The sequence below is a fragment of the Typopeltis vanoorti genome, chromosome 6 (assembly GCF_054136105.1).
Source record: "Typopeltis vanoorti isolate ZY-2024b chromosome 6, IOZ_Tvanoo_1.0, whole genome shotgun sequence".
Classification (NCBI taxonomy): Eukaryota; Metazoa; Arthropoda; class Arachnida; order Uropygi; family Thelyphonidae; genus Typopeltis; species Typopeltis vanoorti.
The window spans coordinates 6,253,710-6,274,342 of record NC_143554.1 but is presented as its reverse complement, the minus strand read 5'-3'; the positions used below and the strand labels follow the sequence as shown (position 1 = coordinate 6,274,342).

Below are 20,633 nucleotides of genomic sequence, written 5' to 3'. Positions count from 1 at the left end.
TAGTAATTGTATGAATATTGTGGCATTCTGAGTGTTTTCTCCCAGACAACGAAGCTTCTCTAGTCTAATAATTTTGGATGGCGCAGCATTAACAAATAAATTTTTCCAAAATTAGAAACAGGGGTTAATACCAGAATTATAACAAAGGGATTGGTTCTAGCCTGAAGCAGTGTCTGTTAACAGTGCGGTGCACCATCATTCAATACGTTTATAGCAGCAAGCAGATAGAGAAATAATAAGATTTGTATGAGTAAGGAATTAATAAGACTTAAGAGAGAATTAAGAGAGACAAATGAGTAAATAAGGTAGATAGGTAAAGGTATATATCAAATTAACGTAATTTAACATTGGAGCAGCCGGTAGATTAATTGAAGATGTAGTAAGATCTGAAAAAAATAAATATAAAAAAAATTTTAAATTAACAAAGCCAACATAACTTAACACTATCATTATTCCTGAAGAGAAAAATTTTTAACCAATGTATTCTTCCTATATTGACATATGGCTGTGAAACATGGACACTAAATGCAAAGGAAATTCAAAAATTAAGAACAACATAAATTAGCATGGAAAGAGTTATGATCGTTATCACTAGACTGGATCACAAAAGGAATATGTGGATAAGAAATCAAACCAAAGTCTCTGACAACATAGGAAGAGTGTAACATTTGAAGGGCTGGGCAGATTGCTCAAGGACAAGATCAATAATGGATAAAAGAAGTACTGGATTGGATTCCACAAGAAGAAAAACGACCACGACACTGATCTAAATCATGGGGGGATTGATGATATCATCAGATTTGCAGGAGTGACATGAGAAAGGGGAGTCATGGACAGACAGTTTTGGAGTAATCTTGAAAAGGCCTTCCAAGATTACTTCAGTGGATTGACAATGGCTGATGATGATGATGATGATATATATATATATATACACACACACACACATACACAGGGTGGTTCAAAATTCCACATACAAACTTTGAGGGGAGGTAGAGAACATCAAAGTCAACCATATTCAATAGGAAAGCATGACTGGAAACGCAAACTCGAAAGTGATAGGTAGCACTGTTTGCCAGCGCTCCAGGTGAACAAATGGGGCTTCCTCATTCAAGCTTTTGAAGTCGTATGAAGAACATGTTTTTCATACGACTGTTTTCATACGAACATGTTTTTCAGCGTTCGTTTTACGAACGCTGAGATGGTAAACATGCACCTCATTTACCATATTATGCATCCATCTACAATTCAACTGTTCAGTTATGCCTAATAAATTTTTTTTACACTACTTACTGCCTTGTGTTATTTCTGTATCTTTGTATCCCTGTTAGTACCTTCTGGTCGCTTTTCCTATGTGAATATGGTTGATTTTGATGTTCTCTACTTCTCCTCAAAGTTTGCACGTGGAATTTTGAACTGCCCTCTCTCTCTCTCTCTCTTTGTGTGTGTGTGTGTGTCAGGGGCATATATTCAGGGTGTGCGGTGCACACCCACAGAATAGCAATATCACCGATATATTTTTGCATTTATTCCTGTTAAAGATTCCCCAAATTGTTTCTTGGCTTTGAGTGATTCCTAAAATTAAACAGAATATACTAATGCTTCATGAAGAGGATACTTTTCAAAGTGCAAACAATGCATCATATTTGCATTAGTAGCCTGGGTGTGCAGTCACAAATATGGACACCTTTGAGCCCTTTAGCGGAGACAGATGGCTTAGCTAAATTCTTAGCATTCCAGTGATTTTAAATCACAAAGAAGGAGAGGCAGGGTGTGCACTGAGACAGTAGCACCCAGAAATCAGTGGCTGTGACTGGTCATTGTATCAACCAATCCAACTGAACGTTGTCACAGCCACTGATTTCTGGGTGCTACTGTCTCAGTGCACACGAGTTGCTGTTTTTGTTTTTTGAGTTTCATTTAATTTGCCTGCAAGAAGTGTGAACTGACAGTTTAGGACACTGATATAGACAGGTTTTTAAAATATAATTTTCTATAAATAATTTATTTATAACTTTTATGCAATATTTACAATGGAAAACAGTGTTGACAATCTACTGAATCATGTTGGAGGCTTAATGGATTTTTTACAACACTCAAAAAGAATTAAAATAGAATTTAATACTTCCTATATTTCGTCCTGGTCACTAGGACATCTACGGGGATTACAAAAACAATTAATGTAACATGCACACAAATATCAAACAATACTAAGCCCAACCACGTGGGTAACACTAAAGTCCTATCTAGGTGGAGCGCCCTCTAAGGGTGGTAGTAGGTGGCCTGGAATGTAAGGTGGGACCTCTGGTGATGAGTGTTTCCCAAATCTTTGGAAGCTTAATGCAACTGCATTTATTAAGATTTGGTTGGTTTTTGAGAGCTGCTGCTGCTGCTTCTAAGAAAAGTCTCTCTTTCTTGAATTTGCTGTGGTGGAGCATGGTGGTTTTCTTCCATGATACCCTGTGGGTGGTGTCCAAAACACGGTCAGCCAAGCCTGAATGGCCATAGTTGTGTTTACAGATGTAAGACTTGTGTTCCTCCATCTGCCTGGAGGAACACAAGTCTTACATCTGTAAACACAACTATGCCCATTCGCCTGGAGGAACACAAGTCTTACATCTGTAAACACAACTATGCCCATTCGCCTGGAGGAACACAAGTCTTACACCTGTAAACACAACTATGGCCATTCAGGCTTGGCTGACCATGTTTTGGACACCACCCACAGGGTATCATGGAAGAAAACCACCATGCTCCACCACAGCAAATTCAAGAAAGAGAGACTTTTCTTAGAAGCAGCAGCAGCTCTCAAAAACCAACCAAATCTTAATAAATGCGGTTGCATTAAGCTTCCGAAGATTTGGGAAATACTCATCACCAGAGGTCCCACCTTACATTCCAGGCCACCTACTACCGCCCTTAGAGGGCGCTCCACCTAGATAGGACTTTAGTGTCACCCACGTGGTTGGGCTTAGTATCGTTTGATATTTGTGTGCATGTTACATTAATTGTTTTTGTAATCCCCGTAGATGTCCTAGTGACTAGGACGAAATATAGGAAGTATTAAATTCTATTTTAATTCTTTTTGAGTGTTGTAAAAAATCCATTAAGCCTCCATCATGATGTCCTCACAGCACTTAAGCCTCTACACACGGAATCTACTGAATGTCTCATTTTCTGTCAAAGTTTTTGCAGATTGTATGATTGTAATTGAAGGCAGTAAGTCTCATCCTCTTCTTCCAAATTTACTATTATATTTACACTTCTGAGTAATTCAAATATACCAACCAAATACAGCATTCTCCTTAATTATGGTTTTCTAATATATCTTAAAACACACACACTGTCCACACACACTATACAGATTTGGTTACAATTAATTGATAAATTAAAGTATTCAAAATCATCCTACAATTAATTGCATTACATCAATTAAGATGAGCACCGATGCACTCTTAAAACTTTCATATATCGATAAAAATGCAATGATATGGTCAAGTTGACATGAATTTTGTAGCATGGGTTGCATAAGCCACATGACAGCACACCTAACCAAAATGGGCACATGACACCACTGATATATAACACATAAATAAATATTTTTGGATAAAAAATAAAAATGCCATCTATGAAATTACAACCAACAAAATTAGAAGTTAGAGAATATTAGGTCTGAGAGAGAGACGATTCATTTGAGGCTGTCTGGTATGAGATAGAGGCAAATAGGACAAAATACATTGTTGGGTGCTGATATAGACCAGGGGCTCCACAGGAAGATGCAGATGCCATGTATTGGCAAATCAGCACAATGAATGTAGCTGAACAATTATTATAGGAGATTTTAACTATGAGGACGTTGATTAGAGGGAGGGAGGGGGGAGCACAGAAAGATGGTGAGATTTATCAATTTCCTTTGTGGGTGTTGGATTTGATAATAGCATCAGCAGATGTATCCATAACCAAGGTGGGCACTTTGCCTCCAACTGGGGAGAGTGACCATGCAGTCTTGTTCTAGGAAGTTGCCAAACACATGGAGTTCTCTGTCAAGATGGGGTTTATGTTTGATTATAAGCGACTCAGAAGTCATCTTGGAACAATGCCACGGCTTGAGAAGCTACAAGGAAAGAATGTCAGTAGTGCACGGCAAGTGGTCAGAGATGGTTTCAGACTGCATACTCAAGGTCAGGAGTATAAACCAAGTTGAAATTAAGTGGATGAGCAAGGATATAAAGAAAGAGCTGCAAAAAAAAGGAAACATTGTGGATTAAATATAAAGTAAAAAGAGATCAGCATAGATCATGAGCAATACAAAGTGCAAAAAAGAAGGGTGACTAGTATGGGAAAGCAGGCCAAATCAGACTATCAGTGATAATTAGCCAAACAGGCTAAAGTAAACCCAAAAGAGTTTATTTGTTATGTAGAAAGTAAGAGGAAAAATGACTTCAGCAGAATAACTTTAAACAATGCTCGTGGGAGGAAGGTGACTGAACCAAATGAAATAGATGAGTTGCTGAGTGATCATTTTGCAAAGTTTATCATCTAGGTGGTGATTTTATAGTTGCTGATGTTACAGATGCATATCAACAAGAGGTATTCAGCATATCAAAAAATACGAATGTGAATACAGCAGTGGGATTGGATGACATATCAGCCTGTGTACTACGTGAATGTGCAAGAGAATTGGCATTGCCTGTGATGAAGTTTTTCAATCAATGTCTCATTTCTGGCAGGGTTCCAAGGGAGCGAAAAGAGGGTAAGACATTCCATTGCATAGAGAGGTAACAAACTACAGACCAATTAATATATCAGGAGGGGTTGTTAAAGTATTGGAAAAGTTGGTGAAAGGTAAAATACCAACAGTGGGTGGATAGGGATGCAATACTCTATAGTGGGCAGCATGGCTTTGTAAAAGGTAGATCCTAACTTAGTAAACTTATTCACATTTTATAATAAAGTGATAGCAGAATTGGATAAAGGTAATGGCTACACCATGATGCTGCTTTGCCAAGGCATTTGACAGAATACCACATGAAAAACTATTACAAAAACTGGAGAGAATGCAAATGGATATGAGGCCAGTAGCATGGATAAAGGGAATGGCTGATGGACAGACACCAGAGAGTAGTATATGGTGGAGTGGAGTCTAGGAGAATGATAGTGACTAGTGGAGTAACTCAGGACTTGGTACTAGGGTCACTACTCTTTAATTTGTAAATCAATGACATAGGGAAAAATTTAAGAGGGGATATTCAGTTGTTTGCTGATGATGCAAAACTGGAGAGAGCATCATCAAATTCCTGCCATGTACCCTCAAGGGGTGTACAGGATATGACAGTACTACATGAAAAAATGAAAAGGAGAGAGCAGTAGTTGAGAGAGCAGTAGTTGATAAAAGTGATGTAGATATCCTGCAGTATGATTTAAATGAATTGGCAATGTGGGCAAAGGATAATGATTGTCAATTTAATGTTGCAAAATGTAAAGTTATGCACTTCAGATTGAAAAGGTTGCATATGGTGTATCATACTGATGGTATCAGATTGCAGGAAATTGATGAGGCTAGGGACTTGGGAATAATGATGGACAAAGAGTTGAAGTTCAGAGGACATATTGCAAAAGATGGTAAAATAGCTCAATGGATTACTTGGATGTTGAAAAAAAAACACTAACAAATAAAGGTAGGGAAGTTATTATCCTTCTTTATAAGCTATGATTCATGTCATGTACCCTCAAGGGGTGTACAGGATATGACAGTACTACATGAAAAAATGAAAAGGAGAGAGCAGTAGTTGAGAGAGCAGTAGTTGATAAAAGTGATGTAGATATCCTGCAGTATGATTTAAATGAATTGGCAATGTGGGCAAAGGATAATGATTGTCAATTTAATGTTGCAAAATGTAAAGTTATGCACTTCAGATTGAAAAGGTTGCATATGGTGTATCATACTGATGGTATCAGATTGCAGGAAATTGATGAGGCTAGGGACTTGGGAATAATGATGGACAAAGAGTTGAAGTTCAGAGGACATATTGCAAAAGATCGTAAAATAGCTCAATGGATTACTTGGATGTTGAAAAAAAAACACTAACAAATAAAGGTAGGGAAGTTATTATCCTTCTTTATAAGCTATGATTCTGTCACATCTTGACTACTGCTCACAGATTTGATCACCTGGGTTTCTTGGGGACCAGGTGGTGGTTGAAAAGATTCAAAGACGAGTGACCAAGATGGTGACAGGTCTATGGAATACTCTCTACGAGGATAGGCTGAAGGTCTGTGGGTTACAAAGCATAATTGATAGACAGAAAAGAGGGGACATGATAAAAACTTTTAAGATATTAAAGTTTTACAAAGATGCAAGTAAAATTTTTCAATATATGACAAACAGTCAGAGAATTAGGGCCATCCATGGAAGTGTGGTTAGTAGGGGTGTGTGGACCACATATTTTGCATGGAGAGTGGTGAGTGAGTGGGATGAATTGTTAGAATTGGTTGTGAGTTCCTTGATATTGAATGGATTCAAGGAGAGGTATGATAGGATTTGTGAGTATGATGGTTGATTTGGATCTCCCACAATGAGTCTCTGGACTCCATGGAGATGTCATAAATAATAATAATAATAATGAATCAGCCATTTAACCAACATATATTTCTACTGATATCAGCAAGATGCTGGTGGATAAACAAGAGAAGAAAAAAAAACATAGAAATTATCAATATTTAGCAAGCATGAGTGAGGAGGAAAAACACTCAAGGGCACAATACAAATAAATGTATCCATTTTTAAATTTATCAATTTAAATAGGATTGTAAATTTTAACATACTACAGTAAAATAAGCAGTTTTCAACTAATTTTTAAATGCTTTATATATGGAGAAAACAAACTTATTTTTGACTGTGAGCAGTATCAACCAGTTATTACCTAAGTTTTATTCATCACAATCGGACAAGCTGAGCGAAGTTATATATACCTAGTCTAGCCACAAATACTGTAACAACATGAACAGCACATAAACTTTAATTTATCAGTAAATCATTTACAGCTTTCAGCACATGCAAACCACATGTATAAAGTGCACATAGCAGCACTCAACATTCAAAATGTTCCCCTTTGCCCTCATGCATGCCTGAAATCTGTGAGCCAGATACTGATGCCGTCACACAAAACGTCCAAAGGAAACGCTACCACTGCTTGCTCCAAATCCACCTTCAGGTTGGCAGTGCTGGGGTGTCATTTTTGCAGGCTACTCTCAAGCTCCAGCCACAATTTGAAGTCCAATGGATTCAGATCAGGACTTCCAGATGGCCAATTCCTATGGTGATATGTGGTCAGGCACATTCATCTTCAACCACTGTTGTGTGGTCCTTGCCCTGCATGCAGCTGCTGAGTCTTGTTGGAATGTCCATTGCCCAAGAAACAAGGTGTTGTTCAGTGGCTATACCTCAGGTTCCAGCATGGTGTACTGATACGTCATCCCCCACTAAACTATCACTGATGAGGTGTGATGACCTCTCTGAATCATGGGTGCTATGGTGCATGCTATGCAACCATCTGGGGCATATACCTAATCGTTTTGGCAGTTAAATAACTCTCTAATGGTAAAAATCTTCTCATCTGTGAAGAGGATATCTCTGTGTCTGTTGTTCTTGTACCATCAGAGATGTGCCTTTGATTTTATCACCCTTTGCTGCATAAGTTGAGGTGTTAGAAATTGTTCAGTAGAACGACAATAGGCTCTCATCTCCAAGTCATCTGTTAGTACATGTGATATCGTTCCTCTCTCTGCAAAACATTCATCTAATGGGGTATCACTTTCTGTATTCTCACAGGATTACAGTAGAGGCATGCCTTCACAGAACTCGCAAGCTGTTGCATCCTAATGCAGCACGGTCAACCTGTTCTTCGGCATTCAGATACATCTCCTGTATCATTAAATGGTTAATAGTCCAATACACAAACATCCTACTGATCCCAAGTGTTTTTAGCATGTTGAAAGTAACAAATGGCTGCATTCCAACCTTGTGCTATTACAGCTGCATTCCAATGCATGTTAACCTGTACAGCTAGACAACTCTCTCTCTCTACTGATAAACACAAATGTTGGCTGCATGCAGCCAATTATGTGAGCAGCATAGGGGTGTGCAGAAGTTGTAGCAGTATTTATGTCAAGACTGTGTATATTATCTAACCTTCAATCTACCCCCAAGCACTAATGTACTAAAGGTTAATATCTTTCATAAATCTAAAGGTTCACTCTCACTAATGAATATTTTAAGATATATCACTTGTTAAGTTCACACACAGAGAAAAAACTTAAATTCATCATAAATATGTACAGACCTTCTTCACTATAATCATCAACTAGAATAATTTCTTTTAACAAATATGAAGGTGTTCTTTCCAGTACAGTATGGACAGTTCGCAACAGTGTTGACCAAGCTTCATTGTAAAAACAAATAATCACACTTGCACTAGGAAGATCAGATGGATAATACTTTGCTTTACATCTATAAAATGAGTTCATTTATATAATTTTAATTAAGCAGCAGAATTGTAAATATCACAATAAAATAAAAGATACCAATTTAACACTTCAAGAATAGTATATTAATATATTCAAAATGAAATTAGATATTCCTGTTTCAATTTTTTTTTTTTTCCCCTGCATTGAGATTGCTGTCAGTATCTATACAAACTAGCTTCCAATTGATAAGGCCCCAATAAAGTTAGAAATTAGTCTGGGAAGTGAACTCTGCATTGAATGGATAGCAAGTAAAACTTGTAGGGAAAATCGACTGTTATCATTATACTTATTTAGTTATGAAAATACTTTATAAGCAAACTTCTGTTTGCTTATGAATATATAGATGAAAAATATGGAAGAAAACAAAAATACAATTTCTTATCAAGTATGGTATCCAACCAAGCAGTAAATCTTGTTATAAGTTTATGCATAATATAAAACCTAATTCTTAAACCTAATTATTAAAAATGTCAAACATTGAAACCACCAAATGTACTTGATCATTCATTGTCTGTTATTCAATTCATTATATCAAAAAGCTTCATATCAAGATTTTGGATTACTTAATTTCCTGGAAATAAATTTTTAAAAAATTAAAATAAGAAGAAAGAAATAATCAACAAATTATTACTTAATTGCTCACAAAAAATCATAGAATCACAGAATTCACTCTTAAAGATGAAGTTAAAGATAAAATAACAGTTATTACACAGACATTACCAAAGAATCTGAAGACTCAGTGCGAAAAACTCAAACTGAAAAAAGCACTGATGACTACTTTTGGTCAGCCTAGTCCACTCATTCACTGTTATCCAAGCAGCTAATCTAGTCTCATAGCCAAGCTAACTCCTGGGGTGGGAGTACTCCCTCCTTTTCCCTCTTGTAATATATTTTCAATATAATATTGAAAACTTTCTTCAAGTATCCTATAAAACCTACTTAGTAACTTATATCCTCAAATGTTGTACACCACAAGATTTCAACCCCCTTCCTCAGAGGAAAGAACATTTCACAGACCTGGAAATATCTTGGGCACCTATCTCAGGATCCTCTCGTCCCCAAAAATACCAAGGCAACTATATCTATGTATAGTAGTCCAAGTATGCTCATATCAAAACCTTATAAAGTACCTTTTCTATATTTGTCAGTATGCATTTAGACATCCGAGTGATCCTTGAGACTATTCTAACCACTTCTGCAACATATCCTTTTAGCCATTTCAACTCCCTGTCCAGCATTATTCCTAAATTCCTACCCTCATCACTTTCTTGCAGTTTAACCAACATAATGTGCAGTTTAAAATATTTTCATCCCAAAGTGCATAAACCTCACACTTTGCCAGACTGAACTGGCAACCATTACCCTTTAGCTCATGCACTATCAGTCTGTTTAAATCATCTTGCAATACATGAACAGTAACTATTATTTAGCAAAATTTTGTTCCTCTTCTGCACCCTCTTGGGTTACAAATAATAAATTAAACTTGCCAAGTAATTATATTCATGTTTTGTCCTATATCTAAGTGTAGGCAAACAAAGCTTGCACATGAAGTATTTTTCACAACTAGGCTATTTACATATACAGGCAGATGACTTCACATCAATTGCCTTAACATCCCATAATGCAAAGCACACATCCTTTGGGTGTGTATAATGCTATGCATTATGGGAAGGGTCACTACCAAAACTGGTTTCAACCCTTTATTGAGGTCTCATCAGTGGTAGCCAGACCCAGAAGAGATGCCAAGGTTGAATTATCTACATCTATCTCTAATCCAGAGATGGTGTGAAACACCCTTTTGCTGCTTATATATGGGAAATATATGATTTCTGCATTAATTCAACCTTAGTATCCCTCTGCAAACAGATTCAGGTCTCATCTACACTGATACTGATAAAGCTGAGGCAATAGCGAATCACCTTGAAGATCAATGCAAACCCGCATACGATCACCTTGACATTAGTCATATCTACAAGATACACCGTAATGTCAGATATTCGCTCAAGTCTGCTCCTACACATTCTACTCAAATTACACCCACCTCACCTGCTGAAATATATGCTATTATTCAGAAATCCAAAAATAAAAAGGCTCCTGGACCCGACGGTATCTCCAACAAAGTTATAAAACTTCTACCTCGCAAAGCTATTGTTCATTTGGCAAACATAATCAACTCCATACTTCACCACAAGTATTTCCCTTCCTACTGGAAATTGGCGTACATTGTTCCAATTCATAAATCTGGAAAGGATCACACTTTGCCACAGAATTACAGACCAATCAGTCTCATCTCTAATCTCGGAAAAATTGCTGAGAAGGTAATTCTTACTAGGCTTCAAGATTCTGTACTCCGGTTAAACATCCTGCCTGAGGAGCAGTTTGGCTTCAGACAGTTGCATAGTACCACACAACAAATACACAGATTGGTGGAACATATCATTACAGGTTTTAACTGGCATCAATGCACTGGGGCTGTTTTCCTAGACTTAGCCAGTGCATTTGACAAGGTTTGGCATTATGGTTTGCTACACAAGCTTATATCATCCAGTGTTCCAATCAGAATCATTCAACTCATCAAGACGTACCTCTGCGATAGGCGCATGCAAGTGAGATTAAGTGGAGTAGTGTCCTCACAGAAACACATCTTGGCTGGAGTTCCACAAGGGTCCTTACACCAATCCACCAATCCTATTCTCCCTATACCTGCATGATATACCACACAACCCATTATCTTCAATTAAAGCTCTTTACGCTGATGACACAGCGATATTGGCCAGATCATTAAAGCCTCACTTAGCCATCAAGAAACTGCAAGAAAACCTACTGCAAATAGAACAATATTTTGCCAAATGGCGACTCCAGGTGAATCCTCAGAAGAGCGTAGCCGTCTTATTCTCTAGAAGATCAGTGCTTCCCAAAGAAGATATTCTCCTCTTTAACACAAAAATTCAGTGGAAAACAGAGATCAAGTATCTCGGTGTAGTAATGGACAGTAAACTGACTTTCAACTCCCATATCAAGACTCTCTGTGCAAACACATCCAAAACCATAGCCCAGCTCTATCCTTCTATATAAACAGAAAGAGTAAACTGAACACCAGAATCTAACTTCTCATATACAAACTGATGGTTCGTCCAATACTCACCTATGCCTCACCGGCCTGGAGCCATACTTCAAACTCAAATATCATTAAATTACAACGCATTCAGAACAAGTGTCTTAGAATGATCCTGGGCGCTCCATGATTCATCCGAACTGTCCAACTGCACCGCGACACGGAGGTCCCCTATATCTACACCTTCATGCAGACTATAGCAACCAAATTCTTTTCAAAAGCAACTGTGCATCCTAACAGACTGATCCAACTGGCCGCTGACTATGATGCAATGGACTATTCTAAGCACAAAAGACCTAAAGCCATCCTCAACCCCTCACTGAGGATTAATCTCCTAGCCCACTCAGGGCGAGCAATATAGCTCATAAACTCTTTCTACTCACAGTATCTATTAAGATAGCCGGGAATACGAAAAGCTTTTGCTTCACCCGTTAAGCGAGTAATGTTACTAGTTACTAACCTTAGTATCTTTTCTGGGTCTAGCTGTCACTAATGAGACCTCAACAAAGGGTTGAAACCAGTCAGGATAGTGACCCTTCCCATAATGCACAGCATTATACATACCTGTAAGGATGTGTATAATGCTATGCATTACAGGATACTAAGACAAATGATGTGAAGTCATTGGCCTGTATATGTAAATAGCCTAGTTGTGAAAGATGCTTCACAAGCAAACTTTGTTTGCCTACACTTAGATAAAGGATAAAATAAGAATATAATTTCTTGATAAGATTAATTTAGTAGCTATTATTCTATATCACCTCCATCTCTACACTTAACTCTAGGTCACCTCTCATCACTTTGATTAATTAACTATGGTCTTCCCCAGTTCAGCATCAAACAACTAGATACTTCTGATATTATTAATAAAATTAAACAGCATTCAGAGTACAAAGCTTTATAACATGCTACTGGTCATTTGCCTTCATCTTGATTCTACTCAGCATTATACTACCACTTTACATCTGTCCTTCAGCCATCCTCTCATGACTTTCAACTTCATATCCTTCCATATTTGCTCAACTTTATACATCAACCTCTCTATGTGGTATCCTTGCCTTTGCAAAATCCATTAGTAATATTTCATGGTATAATTTATATCATTTTACGTAATTTGTTAACCACTGTCATGGTACATTACAACCTATGTGCTTGAAAAAAATCAAATGGCAACAACATACCAGCAAACTATGGATATGATTTCAGGTAAAAGTCATTTATGTATAGGAGAAAAAGAAGGTAGGTGATCTAATTGAAGCCTGAGGTACATTTACACTGATAGATAAATGAGAAATCTAAAGAGAGAATACCATCTCCCATTACAAGCCATGAATGACAAGAGAGGGAGGAGGGGAGGGGAGAAACACTGGCTACTAATTTGCAAAAGTTAGCAAGGCAATCATAAAATGGTAGTTCACTGGGCATCCCTCTGTACCAGACCCTATCAAGTGTATCAGTGTCTGGATGCAAGTGATGCAGGCAAAGATCTGCTGTAGATTAGTAGCAGAATCTGCACTAGTACAGTACACCCACAGATGCGAGACTCTTCGCCACTTCTGCGCATGTCTGAAGAAGAAGAATCCATTCCGATTAGGGTAATCAATGAATTCGTGGGATGAGTGTTTATTATTATACATTGGAAAATTAGCTTTTCTTTTATGAAAATTCTAGTTCTTAAAGTGGTAACTACTTTGCTTATACAATAGTTGAAAAAGTTACGTGTAACACGTGATTTTGCATGTTGGTGATCAATTCATACATCCTTTATTTCTTTCTCCAAGAGTAGTCAGCATGAACTGACTACTCTTGGCAATCTGCCAAACCCAGCTCTCTGAAGTTTGGGTGTACAATAGTTAACTGGTGACTCTTCAGGTGATGAAGTTAATAGTTAATGAATAAAATATTATTCATTATTTTAGAGGACAATGAATGATGAGATGAGAGCAATAAGTTGATGGTTTAATGATAAACTTTTTTTTTTAAGTGGCAGGGGGGAGAGACAAAATGGGTTGAATGTTGGCTAGCTTCCATGCTGTTGGGTAGATGCCAGCTGAGAATAATGGAGATGATGTTGAGCAGGTATAAATTCTGGCGCACAGAATTAATACCTACCCTACAGTATTATTATTATTTTTTTTTTCCATAGGTTGTTCAAGATGCCCATATCTTTCTGGGAGAATATCATAGAAGCAATGCATTGTTCCTGGATGGTTGGAGGTAATATTGCTTTGGCTATATCTGTAGGAGTTGGAGAAGAAAAACGATGCAGAAGGTTAGTTTTGTCCTTAGGTGATGTGATGTTACAGTACTGCCAAAGCTGAAGTTTTGTCCCATGCTATTTATAGTGTGCTGATTCCCCCAACCAAACTTCATCACTCACTGAAAAGCTAAAGCTCAGTTATTAGGCAAGAATTCTGAATGGAATGAGAAATAAAGGTCTTCATTCCAATATAGATAATTTCAGTAGCATGATCAGAGACTGACAAGAAAATTAAAATATGATTTGGATCTCTCTCTGATGCATAAATTTGAATCCCGAGAGTGGAAACAGTGGTCTGATTTTGAAAAGGAGAGGTAGAAGTCCCAAAGGGCATCTCACTTTCTACTATTGTAATATCAATAGAAAAGTGAGAGTGGCTGAGAGAAGAAGTCCACAATCTTAAAGGTTTTTTCATATAAGATTGTGGACTGAGTTAACAAAAAGAGGGATGACCTAAACAGTATGTTTGGACAAAGAACTGGTTAAGACAACATCTAACACTGGATGAGAGATGTGAATATTCTGGTTGGTAGCTGGACAAAAAATACCTCATTGTCTCTATCAGCTTTGATCAGCAGAATTTGAAACTGGGAACTAGCTGGAGTTGTGGATAGTAATGGCACCATGAAAGATCAGTCCACTATTTGGAGTGATCTTTTATCATACTGAAGGATAAAAAGTCAAAGAGGCTAGAGTAATTTTCAAAATTACAGAAGTGGTAAAGACAACAGATGAACGATAAACAATGGGGCAAGGCATACCAGACCATATGGATGCAGAAGTATCACTTGAGTAAAAGGAATCAATCTCACAGAGTAATTTGGACAGTTCAGATGAGAGAAAAACCAAAGTTTAGATTTAATTATGTTTGTAAGGTGCAGATCATTTAAGTTTGCATTTGCTGAGAATGCTGTTTTTATGATAAAAAATCATAAAAATATAGTTATTAACTAGATATATTTCACTGGACTTCAAACCAGCAACCTCAGAATACAACTACTTGTTACACTCTACACATGACCATGAGTAAAGGAAACAGTTCAAATTGTAATGGAAAAAACACCTCAAGCTCTAATTTGGCACTTTCTAATGTTGTACAGAAAAAGTTATCCCAGTTATGCTGAAGTTGATCTTAAGATTACGATCTCTCAAAAATTTGTCAGATTCATCATCATCATCATCATCAAATTCCTGCTATGTACTCTCAAGGGGTGTACAGGATATGACATGAAAAAATTACATCATTACTAACTTCCTATCTACAATTTTCCTCCAAATCAGTCTGTTACTTGTCAAGACTCCAACATTATCAGATCTTATATTTCTATCGTCTAAGGCACTTTGTACCGTATCAATCCACCTATATCTTGGTCTTCCTCTGGGTCGTTTTCCTGCCAACCTGGCAGAGAACACTTGTTTTGCTAATCTTTCCTCTCCCATTCTATTTAAGTGACCATAGCACCTGAGATTAGCTCTGCTAACGCATTCCTGGATGCTGACAATGTCAAGTTCTTTCCTAATATCCTCATTTTTAATATGATATTGCCATTGAGGCATGATCTGTTCACGCCTCTGATCTTTCTCAGGACTCTCATATCTGCGGTCTCTAGTCTTTGGTCAAGTGTTTTACTTCTGACCCAGCTCTCAGATCCATAAGTTAAAACTGGCTTGAACACTGTATTGTATACAGCTAATTTAGTGTTCCGATTAATTTCTTTCTTATTCCATATGAATTTATTCAATTGACTTCCCACCATACCAGCTTTGCTGATTCTGTTGTCTATTTCTATATTTAATTTACCATCTTCAGTAAAAATCTTGCCTAAGTAGCTGAAATGTTTTACTTGTTCCACAGGTTCTCCATTCACAACACAGTTGACATTTTCAATGATTCTGCCTATTTTCATTGTCTTTGTCTTTTTATTGCTGACCTTCATACCATATCTATTACAACAGCTATTCAATTTAGTCAGAGAATCGTGCAGACTTGTAGCGGATTTATTTAGAAGTATAACATCATCCGCATAAAGCAAAGAGCTGACATTAACATCTCCAATTTTGATATCAGGTTTAATACCACATTCCTTCACAATGTGATCCATATAGATAATGAATAACAGAAGGGATAATGTACATCCTTGTCTCACACCAGATTTAACATTAAACCAACTTCCTGTACTTCTTTCAATTCTAACTGCTGACTTACAACTCAAATAAAGACTAAGTATTGCTTGATATAATGCCCCATTGACACCATATAACTGCAGCATATTGAATAGCTTCTCTCTTGGCACCTTGTCATATGCCTTTTCCAAATCGACAAAACTTAAATACAGATCTTTGTTGTATTCCCATGCTTTCTCGACTATTTGTCGTAAAGTGAAGATCTGATCCTGACAGCCTCTATTTGGCCTGAATCCAGCTTGTTCTTCATCAAGCATTTCTTCCACAATTCTTCTCAACCGTTTCTCGAGTATACTTGCATAAATCTTACCAGTAACACTCATTTGGGAAATACCTCTGTAATTCTCACATTCAGTTTTATTTCCCTTTTTATATGTGGGTTCTATGAGAGATCTACTCCAATCATCGGGAATTCATCCCTCTGTCCAGAGCCTTCTGAACTATGCAGTGCAGCCACTGCAAGACTTTTATACCACCATACTTCAGCATTTCTGGTCGAATATCATCTACTCCTGCTGCCTTTCCACATTTCAAGCTTTTGATGGCTTTTTTTACTTCAAGTATGGATATGTATTCCTGACTGCATGCCTGGTCAGTGTTTTTTATCACTGTGCTGTCATCACTGCTTGTTTCATTTAGCAGTTTTTCAAAGTAATTACTCCATACTTCAAGGATATCTTTTTCTCCTGTTTTCATGTCACCTTTATCATCTCTAACTCCTTTTACAGCACTCTTTCCTCCATTGCTAAGCTTCTTCAACAACCTCCAGAATATTTTGCCACCTTCTTGATATTTATTTTCTATATTCTTGCCAAAGTCCTCCCATGACTTTTATTTAGCTAGTTTTACACACTGTTTAGCTTTCTTACAATATTCTCTGTATTCTGTAATAGTAAAAGCTGACTTATTTGCCAGGAACTTTGGATATGCTTTCTTCTTTTCCTTCACTGCCTCTTTAACTTCCTGTGTCCAGGAGTTCTGATTTTTTTATCCTTGCACACAATCTCACCACATGCCTCTCTGGCAGAATCAATCAATGTTTTCTTCAGAGTTTGCCACTGAATCTCCAAGGTTTGATTCCTGTTCTCAAACTCTTTGATTTTCTTTTCAATAATCTTTCTGTATTTTAGTCTACAGTTCACATCTGAGAGCTGTTCAACTTTTATTCGCTTTAAAACTTTCTTACATGTTATTATTTTCAATATGAAATTCAATTTTATCCTGCTCAAGACTAAATAGCGATCACTTCCAATTTCAAATCCTCTATACACTCTGGTGTCCTGCACCAGGGAGAAAACATCACTATCAACAATAACATAGTCAATGAGACTTTTCTTATTCCTAGCCTCTTCTCTCCATGTGAATTTGTGCACATTTTTATGTTGGAACATGGTGTTAGTAATAACCAGTCCATGTCCTGAGCAGAAATCCAACAGATATTTGCCATTATTATTAGCTTTGCTCTTTTCTCCAAATTTTCCCAAAATATTTTTGTATGTCTCACAATCATTTCCTACTCTGCTATTTAGATCCCCAACAAGGACCAACTTTTCCTTTTTCATTGTGTCAGTTGCTTTTTCTAAAGCCTCAAAAAATTCCTCCACTTCTACCTTAGTAGAACCTTCTGTGGGACTATAGGCACAAATAAGTCTCATTGTCCAGTTCGCCATTCTCATATTTGCCCACATTACTCTACTTGAGACTGACTGCCATTCAAGAAGATTAGCCTCGTATTTCGTGTTGAATACTATGGCTACTCCTTCTTTTTCTTGATTGTCATTGCCTGAATATAACATTTTGTATTTATTGCTCAGAAAGATCTCACCAGTTTTGGTCTTTTTTGTTTCAGTCACCCCTATTATGTCGATCTGGTACTTATCTAATTCCTCAGCTAGCTCCATTTCTTTGCCATTCAGGCTTCTTATGTTGATAATACCGATCTTTAACTCCAGTGAAGTTGAGTTGGGATTTGTTTTCAGATTTGTTCCAGTAGCTGACTTTTCGCTGTTCGCCCTGGTTCCCTGGCGAAAACAACGGGGGTCTTGTTTAACAGGGCGACGCCCCAGCCGGCATGAAATTTTGTCATGTTGTACCATCATTTTTTATTTTGGTTTAACCAATAAGAATACAATTTGGTCGGCTAAATCCCAAATTGCCAGCCAATCCTCGTTCGTTCAGTATCAAAGTAGATACCCAACAGGGTGCACCACGAGAAGGTGAGGATTGGACATTAGGTCAGAAGCCCTGGTCGGTTCTCCGCATTCCTTTAAAGGCTATGTGGAGGTCTCCTCTCAGTTATACAGCTTTGACCATTAAGCACCCCTTTGTCAGATTCATGAACCTATACTTGGTGAGGTCAGGAGAGTGTCTCATAGCCATTGTCGATGCTCTAAATACCTTCTCTGACCTATAATGATTTATGTAGCACTTTTTTTTTTCACACTTTTTTTGGAATAAAATCAGAGTAATAGGGACCAAGAGAGATTATTAAAACCATAAAAATAATCACTGTGCTCATCAATGAAATGAGAACAGTTGATTAAAATATGTATATGATAAAACGTGTAGAAAGACATGTGTTCATTGTACATGTTGTTTATTTTTTGACGGTATATATTAGAACACAGAATAATAAGTAAATAATTATTTATTGACTTCTGGCTGATATTTCGCTGGTGTTATAATCAGCATCTTCAGAGCACAAAAACACAGTTTGTCACAATACGCGAGACTATAACAACATGGTGTAATCAACGGACTAGTTAAACAAAATTGTAGCAGCAACACAAAGACTAAAGTCCTAATTTGGCGCCCTCTTTCTGGAAAAAAAAAAAAAAGTGCAGCTACCACACAAGACTGGAGTCCTAAAAAAGAGAAAAAAAGAAAAAAGCCGGTACTAGTTTTTTCTTAAGATGAGTCTCCCAGATTTTAGGCAAATTTATACAGCCATATTTGTTGAGATTTGGAGTGTGTTTCAGGGGTTTCTGTTGCCTCTAAGAACAATCTCTCCGACTTGTAGGAGCTTCTGTACAGTACTTTTGTTTTCTTCCAGTTGATCCTGTGTGCAGGGGTATTCAAAACATGGTCTGCTAGGCCAGACTTGCCATAGTGATAATTCTGGATGTATCTTTTTATGTTCACTGATGCAGATGTTCACAGTTCTTCCTGCTTGACCGTAGTAGTCTTGATTACACGAGCAGGGTACTTCGTAGACTTCTGGATGTGATAAAGGAGGAATGCTCTCCTTGGGTGACGGATAAGAGTTGCTAATTTGACACACGGTTTGAATACGGTGCGTAGTTCATGTTTATTAAGAATTCTAGAAATCTTTTCGGATGTGCCTTTAATGTATAGGATGGTGACTGTTTTGTTGCAGTTCTCTGTGGTGGATAGTGGGAGGGATTTCTTAGGAGCGTTTAGTATTTTGTTTATTTTATGGGGATTATAGCCATTGGCCAAGAAGGTGTGGCGTAAGTGAGCCAGTTCAGCAGCAAGAGCATTGTCATTGGAACAGATTGCTCTCGTTCTGTGGGTTAGCGTTTTTAAAATACCATACTGTTGAGAAGGGGGGGATGGTGTGATTGTTTGTGTAAATATCTCCCTGTATGTGTGGGTTTTCTAAAAGCTGAAAATGATAAGGAACCATCTGGAAGACGTGTGATGAGTGTATCCAGGAAGGGCAGACAGTTATTAGCTTCCAGTTCCATTGTAAAGTGGATTTTTGGATATTGGCTATTTAAATGTGCTAAGAATGTTTTTAATGTCTCTGGGCCATGTGGCCAAATAGCAAGCACATCATCAATATAGCGTAGCCAAAGTGTTGGTTTGAGTGGCTGTATTGATAGCTAGTTTTTCCAGGTCTTCTATGTAGAAGTTGGCTGGGGGGGGGGGGGACATGGCTGTCCCATCTATTTGTTTGTATATTTTCCCTTTCCATGTAAAATATCCTGCATGCATTGTGAATTTGAATAGTTCAAATATATCAGGGGGGGGAGTGTGACTTCCACAACGGCGTAAGGGTGTACTTTGTTTGTGAATTTTATAGTATAAATAGTCCCACAATTTATAAATAAATAGTATAAATATTAGATGGTATAAATAGTCCCACATACAAACTGGCTGGACATTCAGCTAAGCTACTATCCACTCTCAAAAATAATTCTCCCTCCTTTGTCAAAAATTCAGCCCACCTAAAAGCATCTTATAACACCATACCCTAAAAAGCTCAGACTTAATGGTGAGCTTGATATCACCTCACTATTCACAAATGCACTAATAGAAACCCTCAATCTACTGAAGTCACACTTTCCCCCTGATATATCTGAACTATTCAAATTCACAATACATGCAGGATATTTTACATGGAAAGGGAAAATATACAAACAAATAGATGGGACAGCAATGAGCTCCCCCTTTCCCTCCCTTAGCCAACTTCTACATAGAAGACCTGGAAAAACTAGCTATCAATACAGCCACTCTCAAATCAACACTTTGGCTAAGCTATGTTGACGATGTGCTTGCTATTTTGCCACATGGCCCAGAGGCATTGGA

At 37.5% G+C, this 20,633-nt stretch overlaps 1 protein-coding gene across 3 annotated transcripts in view; it reads right to left on the bottom strand.

The window, feature by feature from the left end:
• Positions 1-20,633, bottom strand: part of LOC150105262 (polypeptide N-acetylgalactosaminyltransferase 11-like) — a 220,800-nt gene that overhangs the window by 151,656 nt on the left and 48,511 nt on the right. For all 3 annotated transcript variants that reach the window (XM_090394656.1, XM_090394657.1, XM_090394655.1), the window contains one exon: positions 8,340-8,506. In XM_090394656.1, the coding sequence (XP_090250782.1) occupies positions 8,340-8,506 (167 nt within the window). The remainder of the gene's footprint in view (positions 1-8,339; positions 8,507-20,633) is intronic.